The sequence below is a fragment of the Phacochoerus africanus genome, chromosome 6 (genome assembly GCF_016906955.1).
Source record: "Phacochoerus africanus isolate WHEZ1 chromosome 6, ROS_Pafr_v1, whole genome shotgun sequence".
Classification (NCBI taxonomy): Eukaryota; Metazoa; Chordata; class Mammalia; order Artiodactyla; family Suidae; genus Phacochoerus; species Phacochoerus africanus.
In genome coordinates, this window is record NC_062549.1 from 56767452 (window position 1) to 56791405 (window position 23954).

Genomic DNA, 23954 nt, shown 5'->3' on the forward strand with positions numbered 1-23954 from the left:
GGCAATGCCAGATCCTTAACCCACTGAATGAGGCCAGGGATGGAACTTGAAACCTCATGTTTCATATTTGGATTCATTTCTGCTGCACCATGACGTGAACTCCTAATTAGTAAAGTTTTTTTTGAAGAGTTGTATGTAGGTTTAGAGAAATTGAGCAGAAAGTACAGAGAGTTTCATTATGTCCCTCTCCTTCCCTGCCAGTTTCCCCGATTTTTAACATTTTGCGTTTGTACAGAACTTGTGTTATAATTGATTAACACAATATTGACAGACTATTTTTTTAATTCTTTTTTTTTTTTTTCATTTTTGGCCTCCCCATGGCATACAGAGCTCCTGGGCCAGGGATCGGATCCAAACCATAGTTGTGATCTAAGTGGAAACACTGGATCCTTAACTCACTGTGCCAGGCCAGGGGTCAAACCTGTGACCCAGTGCTCCCAAGACACCACCGATCCTATTGTGCCACAGTGGGAACTCCTTGACATATTATTATTAACTGATGTCCATAGTTTATATTAGGGTTCACTATTGATGTTGTTTTGCTCACTGGATTTTGACAAATGTATAATATAATGTATCTACCATTACAGGATCGTGAAGAATAGGTTCACTGCCTTAAAAATTTTCTATGCTCTGTCTCCTTATCCCTTGAACCAAGGATTGAACCCCTGGCAACCACTGGTATTTTTACTATCTCCATAGTTTTGGCTTTTCCAGAATGTCATAGAATTGGAGTCACATAGTATGTGACCTTTTCAGATTAGATCCTTTCACTAAGCCATGTGCATTTAAGGTTCCTCTGTATATTTTCATATCTCAGTAGCTCATTTGTTTTTATTGCTGAATAATAGTCCCTTGTCTAGATGTACTTCAGTTTATGCAGTCACCTACTGGTGGATATCTTGGTTGCTTACAGTTATGAATAAGGCTGCTGCAAACATCTTTGTGCAGGTTTTTTTATAGGTATAAGTTTTCTGTTCCTTTGGGTAAACAACTAGGGATGTGATTGCGGATCTGAAATGGTTATTCACCTGGTGATATACTCTTGTTCCCCAGCGACTGTCCATTTGTTGACAATGTCCTCCCTGCTGTGACAACCTAACTAGGCTGTTGCAGACTAGAAGGAGCAGCAAAATATACTTAAAGTGATGAAAGGGAAAAACCTACAACCAAGAATATGGTACATGGCAAGGCTTTCATTTGGATTTCATGGAGAAATCAAAAGTTTTACAAACAAGCAAAAGCTGAAAGAGTTCACCACCAAACCAGCTTTATGAGAAATGTTGAAGGGATTTATCTTAGCAAAAAAAAGAAATGGCACAAATAAAAACAAAAATCATGAAAGGAAAAATCTCATTGGTAAAAGCAGACCTACAGTAAAGTAGGAAATAATCCATACACAAAGCTAGTAGGGAAGTTGAAAGACAAAAGGAGGAAATTATCGACATCAGCAATAAGTAGTTAGGGTATACACATAAAACAAAATGATGTAAAATACATTGTCAAAAACAGTAAAGGGGCTTTCCTGTTGTGGTTCAACAGGTTAAGGACCCAGCATAGTCTCTGTGAAGATGCAGGTTCAATCCCTGGCCTCACTCAGTAGGTTAAGGATTTAGCATTGCTCCAAGCTGCAGCACAGGTCACAGATGTGGCTCAGATCTGGTGTTGCCATGGCTGTGGTGTAGGCCTGCAGGTGCAGCTCTAAATTTGATTCCTAGTCCAGACACTTCCATCTACTGCAGGTGAGGGTGTAAAAAGAAAAGAAAACAGTAAAGATTGGCAGGGGTAGTAAATATGCAGGGTTATTAGAATGTGTTTGAACTTGAGATCAGCAACTTAATCACATATATTGATCACACACGCGCGCGTGCCCCATGGTAACCACAAACTAAAAATCTGTGATAGACACACACACAAAAGAAAGGTATCTAAACATAACACTAAAGAGAGTCATCAAATCACAAGGGAAGAGAGCAGCAGCAGAAGAAAGCAACAAAAAAGACTACAAAAACAACCTCAAAACAATTAACAAATGGCAGAATGTACATATCTAGCAGTAATTAAACGAGAATGCAGTAAATGCTCCAATCAAAAGACACAGAGTGATGGAAATTCCTAAAAATATTAAAAATAGAAGTACCATATGACCCAGCAATTCCATTCCGGGGTATTTATCTGAAGAAAACAAAAACATTCATTAGAAAAGACATACAGACTCCTATTCATTGCAGCATTATTTACAATTGCCAAGATTGGGAAACAGCCTATATATGTCCATTAATAGATGAATGGATAAAGAAGATGTGTGTGTGTGTGTGTGTGTGTGTGTGTGTGTGTGTATCTCTTACTCGGCCATAAAAAAGGAATGAAATCTTGCCATTTGTGAAAACATGGATGGACCTAGAGGATATTATGCTAAGTGAAATATCATCTAGAGAAAGAAAAGTCCTGAATGATTTTACTTATGTGGAACCTAAAAAACAAAGCAAATGAGCAAACAACAAAACAGAAACAGAGTTATAGATACAGAGGACAAACAGGTGAACTGCCAAAGGGAGGTGATGGGGGAAGAAAGAAAAAGGTGAAGGAGATTAAGAGATACAAACTTCCTGCTGCAAAATACATGAGTCACAGGTATGAAAATCTACAATATGGGGAATATGATCAATAGCTGTGTAATATCTTTGTAATAACATTGTTTGGTGACATACAATATCTGGACTTAGCATGGTAATCATTTTGAAATGTATAGAAATACTGAACCACTAGGTTATGTAAAAGGAACAAACAATTATACTTCAAACACAAACAAACTCAGAAAAAGGTCAGATTTGTAGTTATCGGAGGCAGGGGGGTGGAGGGAGGTGTTATTAGAAGGCAGTCAAAAAGTACAGACTTCTAGTTAGAAGCTTAATAATTACTACAATGTAATGTACAACATGATAAATATCATTAACACGGCTAGATGTTATGTATGAAGCTTGTTAGTAAGTGAGTAAATCCTAAGAGTTCTCAACACAAGGAAAATTATTTTTTCTGTTTCTTTAACTTCATATCTATATGAGATGATGGCTGCTCACTAAACTTACTGTTATCATGTCTGTTAGATCCTTAGGCTGTACACCTTAAACTTATACAGTGCTGTGTGTCAAATATATCTCTATATAAAGCTGGAAGAAAAAATAAAAAGAGGAATTTTAAAAATCCACCTGAAGGTCTATTCAGCAAAATAATTTTTGTCATTTGGCTTCCTCTAAATGTTGCTGCAGAAGAAGCCTCAGCATCTCAGTGGTGTTAAGTAATCTTGCATCTCCCCACACTGTGTGAATATCATTTTCTTTTGTCCAGAGCTTAGTCACATGATCACATCTAAGTGCAAGGGATCCTGGGAAATGGAGTCTAGCTGTGTGTATGATAATGAGGGGAAATGTGTTCTGTGACTAGTTAGTAGTCTTGGCCGTATTATGTCAGTGATTAAATCATATGGTAGTTCTTTAATTTGCTCTTTCAGGGACAACAGAAGAGTACTCTAATGATTTTGGAGTTTTGGGTGCTTTATAGGAAAGTACTTTTCCACTTCATGCCCCCTTCCCTTTGCTTTTTTTTTTTTTTTTTTTGGTCTTTTTAGGGCCACATCCATGAGCACCCATGGCATATGGAGGTTCCCAGGCTAGCGGTCGAATCGGAGCTGTAGCTGCCAACCTACACCACAGCCACAGCAAGGCCAGATCCAGTCCACATCTGTGACCTACACCACAACTCAGAGCAACACCGGATCCTTAACCCACTGAGCAAGGCCAGGGATTGAACCTGCATCCTCATGGATCCTAGTCAGATTTGTTTCCACTGAGTTATGACAGGAACTCCCCCATTGCAGCTTGAATTATCCTATTTTATGTGCTGTTTGAGTAAATACCTGTTTTCTAAAACTGAGAAAAGTCAGCAAGATTCCTTAATGATAATAAATGTGGTTGTTATTAAGTCACATATTTAAAAATTGTCAGGTCTTCAGTCTAGTGTGAGAAGACAGAGGCTCTTTTGAAGCCTTCTAGCCCTTGATTTAGTTTCAAGATAATGGGCTTCTCTTCACTTTACTTGTGATGGTGGTATTTTCCTATTGCCTTTAAAAAGGAAGTTATAATTGGAAATGGCTCTTCTTATTCAGAATAGCAGGTTTTTAGATAGAAATGCTATACATTTTAGCATGAGGCTCTATTTCTTAATAGAGTTTAGGAAGAAATAGGCAATATTTGTGCCATTTTTTTAAATGATCAAGCCACTGGATATACTTAACTAACTATGGTTAAAAAGCAGTCTTGGCTTCTCTAAATGTATGACTTGGGGCGAGAGGAGTATTTTAAGCATGTTGGTCAGCCTCAGCTTGCTGATGATGGATGTTCATGGCCAAAAACTAATGTTAAATCATTGTCTACTGTTCTCCAACAACTCTCGTTCCCTTCAGGAAAAGTGTTTCCTGTGAGCGTCTGGTTGCTGAGAATTGCTGTGTAAGCATCGTGAAAGTTTTTCCAAATTAAAATTTGATCCTCCAGTTCATTTATTCCTCTCAGGGTTCTGACAGTGGGGTGTTTATTCTCCCCCCCTGCAGAGCTTTCTTTAAACTCAGTCAGCAAATTGGAAACATTCAGCTTGGGTGAAACCTCTTTATCTTCCAATCATCTCACCATGGAGACCACTGTGCTCTTAAATAATGCTTTTAATACCCTTAGATGGGATGGCCTGCTTTCACTCCCTTATTGCTGAGCCAGAGCGCCAGACTCTGTTTATGTCATTGTAATTCCAGACTCTAAATCATTATCGTATTGAGAAAGCCAGGCAGGTGTACACCTGTTGTGATGTCGTGACCTAGCTGGTTTTGTCTCCTGTTGAAACTTGCTTGCTTGGTGAACTGCTAGGATAGCGGGAAGGCAAAAACAAACACCCAAGAAGCAAAAGCCCTTTCTTTGGTTACACAGTGTCTCTTATCTTCCAAAATAGGTTATTTGGGAAGTGCTAAGGCCATGTTGAATGACAAGTATTAGACTTTGCTCACGCTTTCATCCTGAAGCACATTGAGCCACTGTTATTTACCATCAGTATCCAAAAGCATCACCTAGAGCTGGTCCAAAAGGCAGAACCTTGGGCCTCACCCCAAGTCTGTTAAGCCAGAATCTGTCATTTAACATGGTCCTCAGTGATTTATGGACCCTGAAGTTGAGAGGCACTGGTTGGAGAACTTTGGCCTGAGCCTTGTAATTATGAAACCATCCCTCCGTGTGGGGAGGGACCGTAAAACTTTAACTCAGACTCTATTTATAAAATGAAAACTACATAGACTGTAGTTGATTATGTGGGTACACAGCGAATATCGAACTATTCTTTTTCTGATGTGCTGATGAAACCTCTTCAGTCAGAGGACAGTCATGGCAGGAACACAGCCTGAATGGATAAGACATGACCTTGTTGAAAGAGACCTTTGTGGGGGCAATGGAAACAAATCCGACTAGTATCCAAGAGGATGTGAGTTCAATTCCTGGCCTCGGTCAGTGGATCGGGGAGCCAGCATTGCCATGAACTGTGGTATAGGTTGAAGATGTGGCTCGGATCCTGCGTTGCTATGGCTGTGGTGTAGCCCGGCAACTGTAGCTCCGATTCGACCCCTAGCCTGGGAATTTCCACATGCCACACATGCAGCCCTAAAAAGAAGACAAGGGGGAAAAAAAGAGACCTTTTTCCATATTTTAGAATCCAGTCTCTGGGCTCCCTCAAGATGGAGAATTCAAGCATTCTTGAGATTTCTCCATAGGTCTGGCTTTCCCAGTTCAAGGCTCAACCAGAAAGTGTTTGGAGGTAAGCTGAGGGGAGGAAATAAAGCCTCATTTTCATTATAACTCTTGCTCTTTAATGTTTCAAGAAACATTTCTTCAAATAAAAAAAAAAAAGGCCCCTGGTCTGTTTATTGGACAGGAACTCAATTTCACTTATTTTGAGATAGCAGAAAAACACTCCACCCAGAATGTTCTGAGCTCCTGCCAAGTGGGAATTTCTTTGAATGTCCGTGGGTCAAGTAGCAAAGTTGGTTGGAACTCATCTCTCACTTAAAGGATATTAGCACTTAGGTCTTATTAATGGAATATGTTCACTAATTTATACATTTTTGTTCTGGAGGAGGATTCCAAAAAGGATTGTTTTTTCTTATAATACAGTGCTGCAGGGATCGAAAATAAAGGGAGAAAGTAATGGGCATTCCCATAGGGAGTATTTCCTAAAAATCTGATGTAAAACTTCTCATCTGAGGGCTGACATATTTTTAAAAGAGAGCCAGGGTTATCCAGTGCAGGAATTGAAGCCAACTTCTTCTCTCTCTCTCTCTCTTTTTTTTTTTTTTTTTTTGTCTAATTAGGGCTGCACCCATGGCCTGTGGAGGTTCTCAGACTAGGGGTTGAACTGGAACTGTAGCTGCTGGCCTATACCACAGCCACAGCAATGCTAGATCCAAGCCACATCTGCGACCTACACCACAGCTCATGGCAATGCCGGATCCTTAACCCACTGAGCAAGGCCAGGGATCGAGCCTGCATCCTCATGGATGCTAGTTAGATTCGTTTCCACTGAGCCATGATGGGAACTCAGAAGCAAACTTCTGAGCTGAGGTTGTGATCCCTGAGTTTCCTTCTTTATCTCAGACATCACACACACTACTAAGGAGCACACCAACCAACCCCACCTCCAGTTCACTCGCTTCTAGCCTGTCTTCTCTCCACTGGCCTCTGCTCCCCCTTATCTATCTCCTACCATTGCTGTGACTAAAATTTCTTTGCAGGATCACCAGGACACCAAGTCCAATGGCTGGTTTTTATTTTTTATTTTATTTTTTGTTTTTGAGGACTGCACGCGTGGCATATGGAGGTCCCAGGCTAGGGGTGGAATTGGAGCTACAGCCTACACCACAGCCACATAACGCAGGATCTGAGCCGCATCTGTGACCTATACTGTAGCTCATGGCAATGCCTGATCCTCAACCCACTGAGCGAGGCCTGGGATCAAATGCATATCCTCATGGATACTAGTCAGGTTCATTACCACTGAGCCACAGCAGGAACTTCTGCAATGGCTTGTTTTTAAATCTCTATAGCATTTGGTCATGTCCACTTTTTCTCTTCCCATTTTTCCCGTGATACAGATCACTGAAGGTTTTCTTCCATGTTTTTTGCTTCTTGAGAGCACTTGAGCCACACTGCCCGGGTTTGAATCCTAGTTTCACCACTTGCTAGTTATGTGTCTGGGTCAGGTTACTCAACTTCTGGGTGCCTCAGTTTTCTTTTCCTTTTTTTTTTTGTCTTTGCCTTTTCTAGGCCCGCTCCCGAGGCATATGGAGGTTCCCAAGCTAGGGGTCTAATGGGAGCTGTAGCTGCAGACCTACACCAGAGCCACAGCAAGGCGGGATCCACGCTGCATCTGTGACCTACACCACAGCTTACAGCAACGCCAGATCCTTAACCCACTGAGCAAGGCCAGGGATCGAACCTGCAACCTCATGGTTCCTAGTTGGATTCGTTAACCACTGATGGGAACTCCAGGGTGCCTCAGTTTTCTCATCTGTAAAATGGGAGTAGTGAACAAAATCTACCCTGTGGGCACTGGGAACTCTGTCTAAGCACTTATGATGGAGCATGATAATGTGCGAAAATAGAATGTGTTCATGTATGTGTAACTGGGTCATCATACTGTACAGTAGATAAAAAGTTGTATGGAGGAAATAACTATTAAAAATAATAATAATAAAAAAAATGCAAGCACACACACACACATACAAAATCTATCCCATAGGGTTGGTGTGAAGTATATAGGAGATTGTCTGGCACATAGTAAAAGTTCTTTAGGAGTGAGTCATCATGGTCATCATCATCTTCGTCATCACCACCGTCATCACTGCCGTTGTCACCACCACCATCATCATTACCATCACCACCACCAACACCAACACTGTCACACCACACCACCACCACCACCACCACCACCACCACCACCACTACCATCATTACCATCACCACCACCATCACCAACACTGTCACCACCACCATCACCATCACCACCACCATCACCATCATCACCACCACCATCACCACCACTACCATCATTACCATCACCACCACCACCACCACCATCACCATCCACCACCTCACATCACCACCACCATCATCACCACCACCATCACCACCACTACCATCATTACCATCACCACCACCACACCACCCCACCATCATCACCACACCCCATCACCACTACCATCATTATACCACCACCACACCTCACCACCACCCCATCACCACCACCACCACCACCACCACCACCACCATCACCACCACCATCATCCCACCACCATCATCACCATCATCGCCACCACCATCACCACCCCCACCGCCGTAATGAACACTGTCATCACCACCACTACCATCATCACCACCACCGCCATCATCATCAGGCCCTTTGCAGGCTCTTTGGCCTTCATCCTACCTGCAGGTGTTCACTGCCTTTTGTCTTTCTTTCATAGTACCCCTGTTCTCTTCGGGCTTTTCCTTGACAGTCTTGGGGTTTCTCACATTGATGTCTTTGGCCCTTACTTTTTCCCAAGCCCCAGAGTTTAATTTCTATCCACTGAATGACCATTTACATTCAGAAGTTTTCTGAGCACTATAAACCAAACCTGTCCAAATGGAATTCATTCTCTGGTTCTTTTAAAGTGTCTCTACTGGAAAAATAGACCCACAGACATAGAAAAAAACAACTTATGTTTCCCAAAGAGGAAAGAGGAGGGGGGGATAAATTAGGAATTGGGGCTTAACACATATACACCACTATGTATAAAAATAGATAACCCAACAAGAACTCTACTGTATAGCAGAGGGAACCACACTCAGTATCTTGTAATAACCTATAAGGGAAAATAATCTGAAAAAGAAAAAATACATATATTTTCACTTTGCAACTAACATAATATTGTAAATCAACTGTATTTCAATAAAAAGTTTCAGCAAACCTTGGTCTTTATTAATCCTGCAGACTCCATACTCTCTCATCTTGACTGTGAATCAGGGACCTTCTGGCCTTCCTCAGGGAATAGGTGACCAGCAGAGGAGGTGAGGGTGACTCTCTACCCCAGAGAGTCAGCCAGCTGCTTCTTCATTGGAAAATGGGGAGAATCCTTTCAGGCCTCAGAAGTGACCAGGAACCAGAATGGACTCGTGTGTCTGTCTAATCTGTGACCAGAACTCAGTTCTTCTGTGCCTCTTTGCCCATGACAGCTGGGAGCGAGGGCCTGCTCCCTTCTGCTCCAGCTCCCTCAAGGCTGCTTAACCCCATAAAGAGGAGTTCGTCTCAGTTGGTTTGAAAAAACCTTTTCAAATTTGCAGAAAGGTTGCAAGAGGAAGAATGGTACAAACAACACCTGCATACTCTACCCAGATCACCCGCTGCTCACGTTGTACCCCATTGGCTTTTATTGTTTATATTTTACTTTCTGAACCATTAGGGAGGGAATCATAGCCCTTTGGCCCTAATTCCTCCCATTTGAATTTGCTAAGGAAAGGGATATTCTTGTCCATAACCACAGTACGGTTGCAACTTCAGTAATTTCAGTGTTGATAAATACTTCTGTCTCCTCTGCCGTTGTATTCAGAATTCTGAAAATAACTGACCCAGTAATGTCCTTCTTAGAATTTCTTTCTTCTCTTTGGTTCAGGGCCCAATATAGGATCATGTATGTTTTCTAGTGGTCATGTCTTTTTAGTCTTGTAGCATGTGGCAGTTATTGGGCCAAGGATCAAACTGGTGTCACAGCAATGACCTGAGCTGCTTCAGTGACAACACCAGTTCCTTAAGCTGCTGCGCCACAGGGAAACTCCAGGTTTCCTTTAATATAGATGATTTCCACAGCTTTTTATGACATCTATATATATATATATTTTTTTTTTCATTTTAGGGCCACACCCACGGCATATGGAAGTTTCCAGGCTAGGGGTCCAACTGGAGTGGTAGCCGCTGGCCTACACCTCAGCCACAGCAACACAGGATCTGAGCCGTGTCTGTGACCTACACCACAGCTCACGGCAATGCCAGATCCTTAACTCACAGAGCGAGGCCAGGGATTGAACCTGTGTCCTCAAGGATCCTAGTCAGTTTTGTTTCTGCTGAGCCACGATGGGAATGCCAACATCAGTATTTTTGAAGAACACAGCCTTCTCCTCTTTTTTTAAGAGTAACTTTTTTATTTTGGATTTGTCGAATACTTCCTCATAGTAAGATTCAGGTTCTGTATTCTTAGCGTGGATACCTTGCAGGTATTCAGGGTATCACATTTGAAGTCTCTTGTTCACCTGTCTCATGGCAATGCTGACCACTCAGAAAAGGTGATGTTTAGTTTCTACTCTGTGTTGTTACTGTATTTTCCATTCCAATACCTCTTAAATCTGTGGGGAGGCCCCACATATATATATATATATATCCTGCTTCTTATAAAAATTTCTCCCTAGGTTTAGCTTCTGTTGATGAGACTTGCCTGAGTCTTAATGGTGACAGTCGACATGGCGTTTTTCTGTAAGAGTCGTCCATCTTCCTCCTTATTTATCTATTTATTATTTGTATAGTGTATTAGTCTGAACTCTCCAGAGAAACAGACCAATGGGATTTATTATAAGGAATTGACTCACGTGGATAGGAAGGCAGAGCGCAAAGCAGGGACAAGTTGGAAACCCAGGAGCGTATACAGTAAAAACCCTCCTCTCACCTAAGGTTTCGCTTTCTGCAGTTTCCGTATTTGCAATTTGAAAATATTAAATGAAAAATTACAGAAATAAGCAATTCCTAAGTTTTCCTTTTTCTTTTTTGTCCCTTTAGGGCCACACCCATGGTGCATGGAAGTTCCAGGCTGGAGTCATATCGGAGCTGCAGCTGCCAACCTACGCCACAGTAACGCTGGTTCTGAACTGCACCTGCGTCCTACACCACAGCTCATGGCAATGCCGGATCCTTAACCCACTGAGCAAGGCCAGGGATTGCAAGGCATGAATGCTAGTTGGGTTCGTTACCACTGAGCCACAGTGGAACTCAGTAATTCATAAGTTTTCACTTGTGCGCCAGTGTGGTGAAACCTTGTGCTCTGTCCCACTCTGCCCCACCCTTGATGTGAATCATCCCTTCATCCGGTGTTTCCTGCTTACCTGTGGCTGTCTTGGTTATCAGATGGCCCCTCATGGTATCATAACACTTGTGTTCAAGGGTGAGCCTCATTCACTTAATGGCCTAAAGTACAAGGGCAACGATGCTGGATATTCAAATATGCCAAAGAGAGCTTAAAGTGCTTCTTTCAGTGAAAAGGCACAAGTTAATAAGAGAAGGAAAATATTGTATGCTAAAGTTGACAAGGTTGGAGTTGCCGTGGTGGTGTAGCAGTAACGAACCCGACTAGTATCCATGAGGATGCAGGTTCGATCTCTGGCCCCACTCAGTGGGTTAAAGATCGGGTAGTGCTGAGAGGCTGTGGTGTAGGTTGCAGACACTGCTTGGAGCTGGCGTTGCTGTTGCTGTGGTGTAGGCTGGCAGCTACAGCTCTGATTCACCTCCTAGTCTGGAAACTTCCCATATGCTCTGGGTGCAGCCCTCAAAAAAAAAAAAAAAAAAAAAAACGGCAAAAAATAAAAATAAAGCTGATAAGGTCTATGATACAAACAATCTATTTGAGAAATTGTGAAAAAGGATAAAGAAATTTGTGCAGTTTTGCTGTCACATCTCAGACTGCATGTGCTGTGGTCGCAGTGCCTGGTAAGTGCTTAGTTGAGGTACAGAAGTCATTACATTTTTACATTAAGGTATTTTGAGAGAGACCACATTCACATAACTTTTTTTTTCCTTATTTTTTACGGCCACACCTGTGGTATATGGAAATTCCCAGACTGGGGGTCAAATCAGAGCCACAGCTCCTGGCCTATGCCACAGCCACAGCAATGCAGGATCCGAGTCACATTTGTGACTTAAACTGCAGCTTGCGGTATTGCGGAATCCTTAACCCACTGAGAGAGGCCAGAGATCAAACCTGAATCCTCACTGACACTATGTCAGGTTCTTAACCAGCTGAGCCACAAGAGGAACTCCCACAGAACTTATTACAGTATATTGTTATAATTGTTCTTTTTTTAAATTACTCAATGAATTCTATTACATCTATAGTTGTATAACAATCATCAAATTGTTTTTTTTTATTATTAGTTATTAGTGTTAATCTCATTCTGTGCCTAATTTATAAATTAAACTTTATCATAGGTAGGTATGTGTACGAAAAAACACATTTTGTGTAGTGTTTAGTACTCTCTTTCCATGGTTTCAGGCATCCACTGGGTCTCGGCACATATCCTCCCCTGATAAAGGGGAAGCTTCTGTACTTCCAGTTTGAGTCTGAAGCGCTGAGAACCAGGAAAGCTGATGTTGTAAATTTCATTCTGGGTCTGAGTCCAGGTACAGAGGCTCGTATCCCAGCTCAAGGCAGTCAGGCAGAGACAGTGAATCTTCTCTTCTCAGCCTCTTTGTTCTTCTGCTCAGGCCTCCAGCAGATTGGACGAGGCACGTCCACTTTGGGGAGGGTCTGTGAACTGAAACATTAATCTTGTCCGCAGACACCCTCCAAGACGCAACTGCAATGATGTTGAATCACATATCTGGGTGCCTCGTGACCCAGTCAAATTGATGCATACAATTAACCATCAGATGCCGACTCTTGGCTTCGTATTTTTAATGGTTTATAATCCACTGCTGTTCTTCACTAGGTTGAGGATCACATTGTCCTATATTTGGCTGGCTGGCTGCTGTGTCATTACATTGTCTCCAAATGGTCTTCTGTCTCCCTCATGTGGGGCAGTCACATCGTCTGTCTGTGTGCCCTTCAAGCATCCTCAAAGTAAATTTTTGTTTTTGTTACTTGGCTTTTCTATTAGACTATCTCTTAAACTCTTTCCAAATGAGGGAGAACCTACCCAGACATATTTGAATGATGTGTTAATAGACAGGCGAGAACTTAATATTCCTTATAGTCATGTGTACTTATTCCATTTCCATTTGCACAAGCGTGAGTCATCCAGCGGCTTATTGCTCAGTCATATGTACTCTTTTACTGGCTGGACTGTTAACTTTTGAGCTGCGCTTGGGTGCCCTCTGCTGGCACTGCTGTGCATACACACTTTTCTGGGATTGCTCCTACCCACTTTCTCTTCTGGTTGGTTATCTCTCCAGTTATCACACAATTAAAGATCCTATAGTGATAACAGTTTTGGAAACTGCTTTGTTTACTGCATGTGCCAAGAATATCTTTCCCTGTAAAAAAGTACATTTCCCCATAAAACATGTACATATTCACATTTGCATAATTTTCTGTTAAATAAATGTTCTTAGCATGTAAAGAATCCACTTTTAGTAAGCATTTGCATTGTTTAATTTTTCCACTTTGCATAGCACTAAAGTGAACATTTCTTCTATATGCACCATTCGTATGTGTCTTATTAAGTTGAACTTGATAAGTGGATAAAAGTACTTGACTGGTGAAAATACAGGGAAAAGAAACTCTAATTCGAGAAATGTCTTGATCAGGTTTAGGATGTGTTCGAGAAAGGGAAATCAAGTTTGGCTGAAATGTGGTGGGGTAATAGTGTGCAGTGGTTGGAAAGTAGGTAAAAAATTATAGATCTCTTTCTATTGAAATGATAGACTCCAACTCCATCTACAAGTGAAACAGAATAGAAATGTGTTTGTTTAATAACTGGGAAGTCCAGGGTGGCTGGCTGTAGGGGCTCAGATTCTGTTGCTCCATCCCTTTGCTGCCTCCAGTTCTCCTCTCCACCTCCCCTCCATTCCCCGTTTAGATGCTGGTTCTCTTGCCTGTTGGCACGGGGAGAAAAAGAGCTCCCAGCTCCTCCAGATGGACATCCAGCAGTTCATGTTATAGAAAGAGCGTTTTTCTCCTATTACTCATTGGGTAAATACCAGAGAGGGCCTGGAGTTGGTGCTTTTTGGGTCATATGTCTACCCTTAGGCCATTCCCTGTGAGCAAGGGGCTGGGGTGTCTGCAGGAGTCAGAGGCCCAGGGTATAGGCAGGACCTGTGATAACTCTCTCCTGGGAGTCCTGAGGATTTCTCAAGGAAAAGAGGTTGCTAAATAGGCAGACAGGAGACCAGGAGATGTCTGGCACACTGGTGGCTGGGCTGGTCTCTGCTAGTACACTTCAGGTAGGTCTGAAGCCGGTGTGGTCAGTGGCAACGAAAAGAGGGAAAGGATGAAAAAGGCATATTGTGCAAGTTGGACGAACAGATCTTTTTTTTTGTTTTTATTTTACTTTTTAAATTATAGTTGATTTGCAGTGTTTTGTCAATTTCTGCTGTACAGCAAAGTGAGCCAGTTATACAAATACGTACTTCTTCTTTTTTTTTTTTTTTTCTTTTTGGGGAAGCACCTGCAGCATATGGAAGTTCCCAGGCTAGGGGTCAAATCAGAGCTGCAGCTGCCGGTCTATGCCACAGCCACAGCAATATGGGCCACATCTGTGACCTATGCCATGGCTTGAGACAATGCTAGATCCTTAACCCACTGAGCAAGGCCAGGGATCGAACCCAAATCCTAATGGATACTAGTTGGGTTCATAACCCACTGAGCCATAATGAGAGCTCCCCGTGTATATACAGTATATACATTCTTTTTCTCATATTATGAACAGATTTTGGCGGTGCTTCCTTATAGAGCAGGAGTACGTGGAAATGATTCCTCTTACTTGGACTGTGACAGGCATCTCCTCTCTTTTGGCCTCTTTCCACCTGCATGTGTTCTATATACTATTTCCAGAGTCATTTTTTTTTTTCTTTTTAGGGCCACACCCCACGGCATATGGAAGTTCCTGGGCCAGGGATTGAATTCGAGTTGCAGCTGTTACCTACACATCAGCTGTGTCAATGCTGGATCCTTTAACCCACTGTACCAAGGCTGGGGATAGAACAGGTGTCTCTGCATCGGCCCCAGCCACTGCAGTTAGATTCTTAACCCACTATGCCACAATGTGAACTCCCAGAGTCATCTTCATAAAACTTTTTATCCTGTCTCTGCCTGACTCAAACACCTTCTGTGGCTTTTTTGCACATTATATTAAGTTAGGCAAGTTTGTCGCTCCAGGTCTTTAATGTTCTGTCCCTAAGCTACATACACACACATATACATACACATATATGTATGTCTTACAGCTCCCTACTGCTTATCATATGAATCTTGAGTCAACTGAAACAAAAATTTTTTTTGGCTCTTGTGTGCAGCGGCTTAATGTGGGACCTCAGTTCCCAGACCAGGGATCCTGGGCTTCAGCCGTGAAAATACTAAATCCTAACCACTAGATAGTCAGGGAACTCCCCTCAACTGAATTTTTTTTGCCATTCCATTAATATATCCCATGCTTTCTCCACTTTAGTTCTCTATTCTTCCCTCACAGGCTGGAATGTGTTGACCGGAATCTGACTGGAGAACCACCACTGGTTCAGAGAGGCAGATTTACCTAACAGTCTTCAGATTGTCCCTAAGCGGGACGAGTGCAAATTTCAGACATCATTTAAATTCTGAATCCTAATGTTTATTTATTTATGCCTTTTTTTTTTTGTCTTTTTGGGCCGCATCTGAGGCATATGGAGGTTCCCAGGCTAGGGGTCGAATTGGAGCTGTAGCTGCCGGCCTACACCACAGCCCACAGCCATCTGGATCGGAGCTGCTTCTGCAACCTACACCACAGCTCACGGCAACTAGTATCCAACTAGCTCATGGATACTAGTCGGGTTTGTTAACTGCTGAGTCACCATGGGAACTCCTATTTTTGTCTTTTTAGGACCACACCTACAGCATATGGAACTTCCCAGGCTAGGGGTCAAATCGGAGCTGCAGCTGCCAGCCTACACCACAGCCAGGATCCAAGCTGTGTCTGCAACCTATACCACAGCTCATGGCAACACTGGATCCTTAACCCACTGAGCGGGACCAGGGATCACACCGGCATCGTCACAGATACTAGTTGGGTTCCTTACTGCTGAGCTACGACGGAACTCCTGAATCCTTGTGTTTGTAACTACGGCATGGGATGTGTGCACGACCATCATTTGTTTTCTTCCTTCCAGGGGGATTAGAGCCAGGACCTCAGCATAGGCACTGCAGGAGGGGAGCCTGTGAGGCACAGAGGGACTGGCATGTGGACACATCACGTCCTGTGTGCACTGCTGGAAGCGAGAGCTGGGAGGAGGGAGGGCTTCTATGAAGAGGTGGCATTTCTGCCTGAGTCTTGAAAGACCAATGAATTAAGCAAGAAAAAAAAGGGCCTTGGGGGCAGAGGGTCAACACCAAAGATCAAGGACCTGGGAATTTTGAGGGATCCGAGGAGGGTGGAGGCGGCTGTGGTTTGCATTGTGAGGTGTGTCAGTGCTAATCTCTTTTGTCTTAGTTCGGGCTGCTGTTATAAGTTACCATAGAGTGGGAGGCTTATGATGACAGGCATTTATTTCTCACGGTTCTAGAGGCTGGGAAGTTGAAGATCAAGGTGTCGGATGCTTTGATCCTGGTGAGAGTCCTTTTCCTTGTTGGCACATGGCTGTGGTCTTAGGTTCTCATGAGAGAGACATGAACTAGCTCTCTCTCTCGTCTTCGAAGGACGCTCATCCCAGCCTGCCCCCCGCCCCATGGCCTCATCTAAACCTAGTCACTCCTAATACCATCACATTAGGGGTTACAAATGAATTTTTAAAAAAGTTTTATTGAAGTATCATTGATTTATAATGTGATAATTTCTACTGTACAACAAAGTGATTCAGTTATACATGTATACATATCCATTCTCTTTCAGATCCTTTTCCAACATAGATTATCACAGAATAGTGGGTCGAGTTCCCTGTGCTATACAGCAGGTCCCCGTTGGCCAATCATTCCATATACCTCAGGGTGCCTATGCCAACCCCAGGCTCCCAGTCCATCCATACGCCTGCCACCAGTCCCCTTTGGTAACCATAAGTTTATTTTCAAAGTCTGTGAGTCTGTTTCTGTTCTGCATATACAGTCATTTGTATCCTTTTTTTAGAGTCCACCGATAAGTGATATCATATAATCATCTATGAATTTTGAAGGGACACAGACATTCAGCCCGGGGTTCCCAGATGGCACAGTGGGTTAAGGATCCAGCATTGTCGTTGCTGGGGCTCTGGTCATTGCTGTGGTGTGGGTTTGATCCCTGGCCTGGGAAGAGCTATGGGCCTGGCCAAAGAAGACAAAACAAAGCAAAAAGAACCACTCAGCCTGTGTAATACTTTCTAGTACTTGTGGCTCTCAGAGGAAGAATGAGTGTAGAGGCATGTCTTTTCTGCCAATGATTTGGTGACCAAATGTAGAATATTGAGAGGGCCAGGGATCCCAGTCATCACATTTTGTCCAAGAAAGTGACTCTGATGCTTGTCTTCTCTCGGTAAGACCTACTGTGGATTTCAAGATACCAGATGATTCATTCTTTCAAATAATAATTTTAAAATTTTATTTTATTTCTAGCTCTAGAATGAACAGCATTGACAGTTGCCCAAATTTTGGTATCTTTTAGGAGAAAAACACAGATTGATTTTTTTATTGTTGTTGTCTAACCTAAGACAGATTTGCCAAAAATAGAGTACGACTAATGAGACTAATTTTAAAAAAAATAGAAGATGACTGGATGTAGACTACCTGGCTCCATATATATTTTACACATGAGACACGGATTGTTTTTGAAAGTTTTTTAGGTGTGTATTTGCTTCCAATCCAGGGAATGTATTGAGTTCCCTTTTTATCAGGTAGATTGGAAGAGGTGGAGCAAGGCCTTTTTTTGCTGTTCAGGAATAAATGATCACCCATCTAAGGGAGGGGTCACTTTTATTCTCAACTCTAACCCGAGCCCAGGCCTGTGGGTGAAAGCAGCAGGAATCCAATGTGCTGTGAGTCCTGCAAAGGACCGGGTTTGTGCAGCAGAGAGGGTCCGAGAAGAAACTGGAAAGTAGATCTGGTGACTTAGAGGTTTTACAAGCCAGGCTAGGTGGCCCTTCAGGGCCCGTGTGCCATACACCAAAGTTGCTGCCCCCGCAGAGCAGAGGGAACAGGGAAGGCACAGGAGCACCCAGCCTGGTCACCTGTGAGGGGTTTCTTCTCTTCTCTGTGCTTGTAATGGAAACAGCATCTTCTCAGAAAATGGAAGGAAAAGAAAGGAGGGAAAGACAAGTCAGGCATAGAACGACGTTTCAATGACGCTAAAGCCAGAGGTTGCTTGAAATAAAGTTGCAGTGGAAATGTTGCTGTATTTCTCTACCAGAAAGCTGATCGCTCAACCAGAAACCTTGGCTCTCAGGACTGCCCTATAATCCAGGGTGGAAAAAAAGTATCCCCCAGATGGCCTTTGTGGGAGATTACTGGCTGATAATCCTTCCTTGTCCTAGAAGATTAATTCTGCCCTGGTGTAGCTGTGGTCAGCTGAGTGGTTAAAAAAAAAAAAAAAAAATCGTAGTTTCTTGTAAATCTGCCAGGGTCTGACGTTTGCTTGAACTGTTTGTACATCTGGGCAATGTTACAGCACCAGGCCCTCCTTTGTTGACCCAAGAAAGCGCCGCTCCCTGCCCAGGTGGTGGTTTGTCGGCCGAAAAGAACGGCAGGTGGTGAACAGAGCCTTTCCTGGGGTTGCTGGGGGACAAGTCATTTATTAAACAGCTTGCTTGTCCCGGGGGGTGTGACAGCTGCACCTGGGCCAGAAAGCCAGGCTCTCCGGACCCTGGGCTTGATTTCTTCCACAAGGTTGCACAGGAGCAGTAATCCGAGGTTCTGCAGGCAGAGCTGCCCCAACTGAGGACTCTTGGGCGGTGAGAAAACTATGCGTTCTGCATTGGTCTGGAATGGATGGTAGCGAGATGGATTTTTATGAGGACTACCAGTCCCCGTTTGATTTTAACACAGGAGTGAACAAAAGCTATCTCTACCTGTCTCCTAATGGAAACGTATCCCCACCAGGATCACCTGCTCTCCAGAAACGTGGTAACTACTTGTTTTCTAAGGTTAAGGTTGCTCTAATGAAACCTGGACAGCCCTTGGGATTTGCCTGCCTTGCAAATTATTAGTGTCAAGAGGTCCTATTGTGTTGCCGAGTTGCTGCTAGTTAATAAAGCTGTTACAGATTTCAAGCAGAGAGCTAGATAGCTCATTAAATATTTAGACTATGGAGTTCCCATGTTGGCTCAACAGGTTAAGAACCCACCTGGTTTCCATGAGGATGTGGGTTTGATCCCTGGCCTCACTCAGTGGTTTAAGGATCTGGCGTTGCCACAAGTGGTGGTGTGTGTCGTGGATGTGGTTCGGATCCTGCGTTGCTGTGGCTGTGGTGTAGGCCAGCAGCTGTAGCTCCAAGTTGCCCTTTAGTCTGGGAACTTCCATATGCCACAGGTGCAGCCCTAAAAAGAAAAAAAAAATTAGAATATATGTAGACACACATATATTTTTAAATATGAAAATATGGGAACTTGGATTTTAAAAGGCAGAACTATTTGGACATTAGAGGTCTTCTAATCACTTTGAGTTCATTGAGCTAATAAATAACAAAAATAGGAGAATCCAAAGGCCTTTGCTTCTGGTTACCTAATTTATGAAGATTCTGTCTTTGCTCAAATGAGGCTTAGGCATCTGAAGCACTGAATTCAAGGTCCTACTAACGGAGGTCCTGGATTTTATTCTGGAATACACAAGCAATGTGTAGAAATACCCAGGTGAGAGGTTCTGTTTTAAGAGGAGGAAAACTTGAAATGGCTGTGCCTTTGAAAGCAGCCATTCCTTCATAGGATCCGGCCTAAGATTGTTCTAAAGGCCAGGAGCCACCATCAGGGAAGGGCTTCATTTCCCAGCACTGGCTGCACAAAGCTGGAGGCGGCCTCAGCCAGGCCCAGGCCCACCCCCTCATTTTACAGCTAACGCTTGGAGACGGTTTATCGGCCTCGGTGACGTGCCAGAGAAGTCAGCAGGTTTTCCTAGAAGTTAATGTTTTCCTTATTAATGGAGAATTGTGCACATTTCACTCTTCTTAAGCTTAAAAGGAGGGTAATTTAGAAAAGAAAAAAATGATGCTAAGTGTACAGTAGGAAAGCTAGTTATAAGTGTTCTAGGGAGTGTGCTAAAGCATCCTTCCTCTTAAGCTCTGGTCACAATCTATGGCCACCTTTTGGGGGGTGAGGGTAGCTTGGAGTTCCAGGCAGGGAAAAATGTTGACAGTAACAGGGTAGAGCTGGTCTCCAGGTGAGCAGCAGCTAGATGTCAACTGGGGGAGTTGGGTTGCCAGGAAGCCCTGTCCTTTGCTGTCCCTCCTCTGGCCTGTGTCCCCCCACCCCCCTGTGGACCTCTGCAGTACCATACATCCTTCGCTGTGCCTGCCCCCCAAACAGTGACTTCATTCACCCCACCTTCTCAGTCCTACTGAGAAGTATCGGATATGCTTCAAGAGCAACACACAGGAGTTCCCGTCGTGGCGCAGTGGTTAACGAATCCGACTAGGAACCATGAGGTTGCGGGTTCGGTCCCTGGCCTTGCTCAGTGGGTTAAGGATCCAGCATTGTCGTGAGCTGTGGTGTAGGTCATAGATGTGGCTCTGATCCCGCGTTGCTGTGGCTCTGGCGTAGGCTGGTGACTACAGCTCCGACTGGACCCCTAGCCTGGGAACCTCCATATGCTGCGGGAGTGGCCCAAGAAATGGCAAAAAGACAAAAAAAAAAAAAAAAAGAGCAACACACAGTAGGAAGTGAGGGCTCTGCGACAGTGAAGCCTAAGTGACAAGGAGCCATGGGAGCCAGGCTCTAGTTATTACCGTAGTTATGACCTGATCTCAGGGAGACCTACCTTGGTGGTCAGTGTGCAAGGGTTCAAGATTCCCAGGAGGATTCTGCTGCTTGTTTGAGTTCTCCCTCCCTTTCCTTGAATTTCTGTTCCATCTCCTTTCATGTTTCCCAGCTGGAATCACTGCTGCTTCTGGATGTTTCCTGTTAAAACAGAAGCAGTGAGTAGGGTTGAGTATATTACTAGGCAGATCTCAAACAGTTACCTCCCCAGTTCCTAGTAGCAATCTGTAGGAGTCTGGGCTCATGAGATTCAACATAAAATCATAAAAAAGCAAGCAAACAAAAATTGATTAAGACTCCTGGACCCACTAGCACTCAGATTTATTAGACTGCATTAGTTTTTAAAAAGGAAGTGGACAGAGCAGTTAAACAGATAAGCACCATAAGCCATCATCTAGTAAGAACATGATGCTTCTAAAGTAAGCAAATAAGAGGAAGGGTCTGGAAGGGTAATCACCTCTCTCTGTGCCTAGAACCCCTTGGGGCACGAGAAACCTGCAAATCTGTTTGAATATCCAGTGTTAAGCATAGATGGAATGAATATTGTCTTTATTATTATTATTATTTTGTCTTTCCTAGGGCCGCTCCCGCGGCATATGGAGGTTCCCAGGCTAGGGGTTGAAACGGAGCTGTAGTCACCAGCCTACGCCAGAGCCACAGCAACACGGGATCAGAGCCGCATCTGCAACCTACACCACAGCTCATGGCAACACTGGATCCTTAACCCACTGAGCAAGGCCAGGGACCGAACCCGAAACCACATGGTTCCCAGTCGGATTTGTTAACCACTGCGCCACAATGGGAACTCCCTGTCTTATGTGTGTTTGAAGCCTTTGTATTCCTAGATAGGAGCTCTTAGGATGGAAACCTATATTATAAATCCAGGAGTTCCTGTCGTGGCGCAGCGGAACCAATCTGACTAGTATCCATGAGGATGTGGGTTCGATTACTGGCCTCGCTCAGTGGGTTGGGGATCCGGTGTTGCCGTGAGCTGTGGTGTAGGTCAAAGATGTGGCTCGGATTCCAAGTTGCTGTGTCTCTGGTGTAGGCTGGCAGCAGTAGCTCCTATTTGACCCCTAGCCTGGGAACTTCCATATGCCTAGAGTGAGGCCCTAAAAAAAAGGAAAAAAAAAAAAAGTTTGTTCAGAAGCTGCCGACCACTACGCATTTTTCTAATCAGCAGACAAGTAATAGTGCACAAAAAGAACTACTGTTAAAAGGAATCCTTCTCAGAAAGGCTGGAAACACTGATCTGAACACCATATTCTTTGATGTTTATCCAAAATACCATTGTGGGGCAACTGAGAAAGTAATGAGATCTAATCAGTGGGCAGAAGGTTCCTAAGAAGAAATCCCAGTGAAGGACAGGATGAGGGCCAGTTGCTGGCACAAAAAGAGATCTTTTATCAGGCACTTGAATACTCCCTTGGTACAAGCAGCCCACGTTGAAAAATGCCTTATTCTTCTTGATCTACAACCCTCATGGATATAAACGTCAATAGCTGAAGCAGAATTCTCCGAAACAAAACTGGTCATTCCTGTGTGCAGCACACTGTGATATTCTGTATCATTCCATTTCTTCTGTTAAAAATGCTCCTTTGGGGAGTTCCCATCGTGGTACAGGGGAAACGAATCCAACTAGGAACATGAGGTTTCGGGTTCGATCCCTGGCCTCGCTCAGTGGGTTGAGGATCCAGCGTTGCTGTGAGCTGTGGTGTAGGTCACAGACGCAGCTTGGATCCTGCATTGCTGTGGCTCTGGTGTAAGCCAGCAGCAACAGCTCCGATTCAACCCCCAGCCTGGGAACCTCCATTTGCCTCTGGTACAGCTCTAAAAAGGCAAAAGACAAAAAAAAAATGCTCCTTTGGATTTCACAGCCTATAAACTTGCAAAACACTGATTGCAGAATCTGGAAGACAGGCTCCATTAGGGGATGCCAGTTTCCTGTTCACTGCTTTTCCCCAGCACCTGGAATAGTGCTTGACAGCTATGGCTCAACAAATATGTGTTGGTTGAATGAATGAATGAATGCAGGAATGCATGAATGAAGTGAAACTGAACTGGCAAAGACTAAATCACACTGCAGTTCGTTTTACAGATGTGAACACTGAGGCCAGGAGAGGTGTTGAGAAGTTCCCAAGTCCCAAAGCTTAGCCTAAGTTGGGGACTCACACTCGCTCTCAGTTCTTAAGCCCTTTTTTTTTTGCTTTTTAGGGTTGCACTTGCAGCATATGGAGGTTGCCAGGCTAGGGGTTGAATTGGAGCTATTGCCGCCAGCCTACAGCATCTCGGGATCCAAGCCACATCTTCGACCTCCACCGCAGCTCAGGCAACACCAGATCATTAACCTGACGAGCGAGGCCAGGGATCGAATCTGCATCCTCATGGATACTAGTCGAGTTCCTTAACCACAGAGCCATGAAGGAAACTCCCCATTTTGTGTTTTGATCACAGGAAATCTCCACCTGTCTGGTATCAGATATCACAGAACAGGTTAATCATTCAAAGCTTACTCTTTCCTTTGGTCAAGGGTCTCACTGTGGGGTGGTTTGTTGATTCATCATGGGCCGCTTAGACCTGAATTGTCCATGTTGCCGTGTGGACAGCAGAGGGGTCTCCAGCCAGTGTCCATGGCTGCATTTTCTCTTCCGTTCCATGAACATCTACAAGGTAACTTCCCAAATGTTATTTATGTAGACTCACTCTTCCTCTTAAGACTTCTCTAATGTACAGAAAGATGCAGCCCTGGTTTGTTTATTTATTTATTTATTTTTTTGTCTTTTGTCTTTTTAGGTCCACACCCTCAGCATGTGGAGTTTCCCAGGCTAGGGGTCGAATCGGAGCTATAGCCACTGGCCTACACCACAGCTCACAGCAAGGCGGGATTCTGACCCGTACCTGCAACCTACACCTTAGCTCATGGCAATGCCGGATCCTTAACCTTGAGTGAAGCCAGGGATCGAACCTGCATCCTCCTGGATCCTAGTCAGGTTCGTTAACCACTGAGCCAC

General features: G+C 43.8%; 1 protein-coding gene across 4 annotated transcripts in view; it reads left to right on the forward strand.

Annotated features, from left to right (window-relative positions):
- The window catches only part of TPD52 (tumor protein D52), a 132267-nt gene that overhangs the window by 61518 nt on the left and 46795 nt on the right, over positions 1-23954 (forward strand). The window contains exon 1 of one of the 4 annotated variants that reach the window (XM_047783690.1): positions 18673-19099. The exons of 2 other annotated variants lie outside the window; for them this stretch is intronic. In XM_047783690.1, coding sequence (XP_047639646.1) covers positions 18961-19099 — 139 coding nt within the window. In that variant the 5' untranslated portion in view covers positions 18673-18960. Of the gene's footprint in view, positions 1-18672; positions 19100-23954 lie in introns of those variants that run through there. One more of the 4 variants, XM_047783691.1, reaches the window with a different exon arrangement.